General features: G+C 55.7%; 1 protein-coding gene across 1 annotated transcript; it reads left to right on the top strand.

Annotated features, from left to right (window-relative positions):
* Nucleotides 1-246, top strand: CSUI_007064 (uncharacterized protein; the record flags this gene model as incomplete). The annotated part of the gene is made up of 1 exon (XM_068067214.1): nucleotides 1-246. A coding segment is annotated over one exon (246 nt), but the record flags the coding sequence as incomplete, so codon positions are not given.
* Nucleotides 247-253: the final 7 nt, after the last annotated feature.

Below are 253 nucleotides of genomic sequence, written 5' to 3'. Positions count from 1 at the left end.
GCTGGCCCTTCAAGGATTGGATTGACCTCTTTCAGAGCTACAAGTGAGCCCGGGAGACAAGGGGAAGCGGCTCTTCGGTTTCCAGCCGGCGGTACAAGTGACTTGACCCTAGGCAGAACAGTGTCGTTAACGCTTCAGAGGACGCAGCCTGACGGAATGTTGATTGATGTGACCACTGCGCTGGGTCCTCTGTCTTTCTGTACACGAGTGTGGCTTCGGTGTTCGAGTAAGGCTGGCTGTCCGTGTCTGTGTC

The sequence above is a fragment of the Cystoisospora suis genome, assembly GCF_002600585.1.
Source record: "Cystoisospora suis strain Wien I chromosome Unknown contig_3650, whole genome shotgun sequence".
NCBI classification, from domain to species: domain Eukaryota; phylum Apicomplexa; class Conoidasida; order Eucoccidiorida; family Sarcocystidae; genus Cystoisospora; species Cystoisospora suis.
This window is presented reverse-complemented; position numbering and strand designations above follow the sequence as displayed.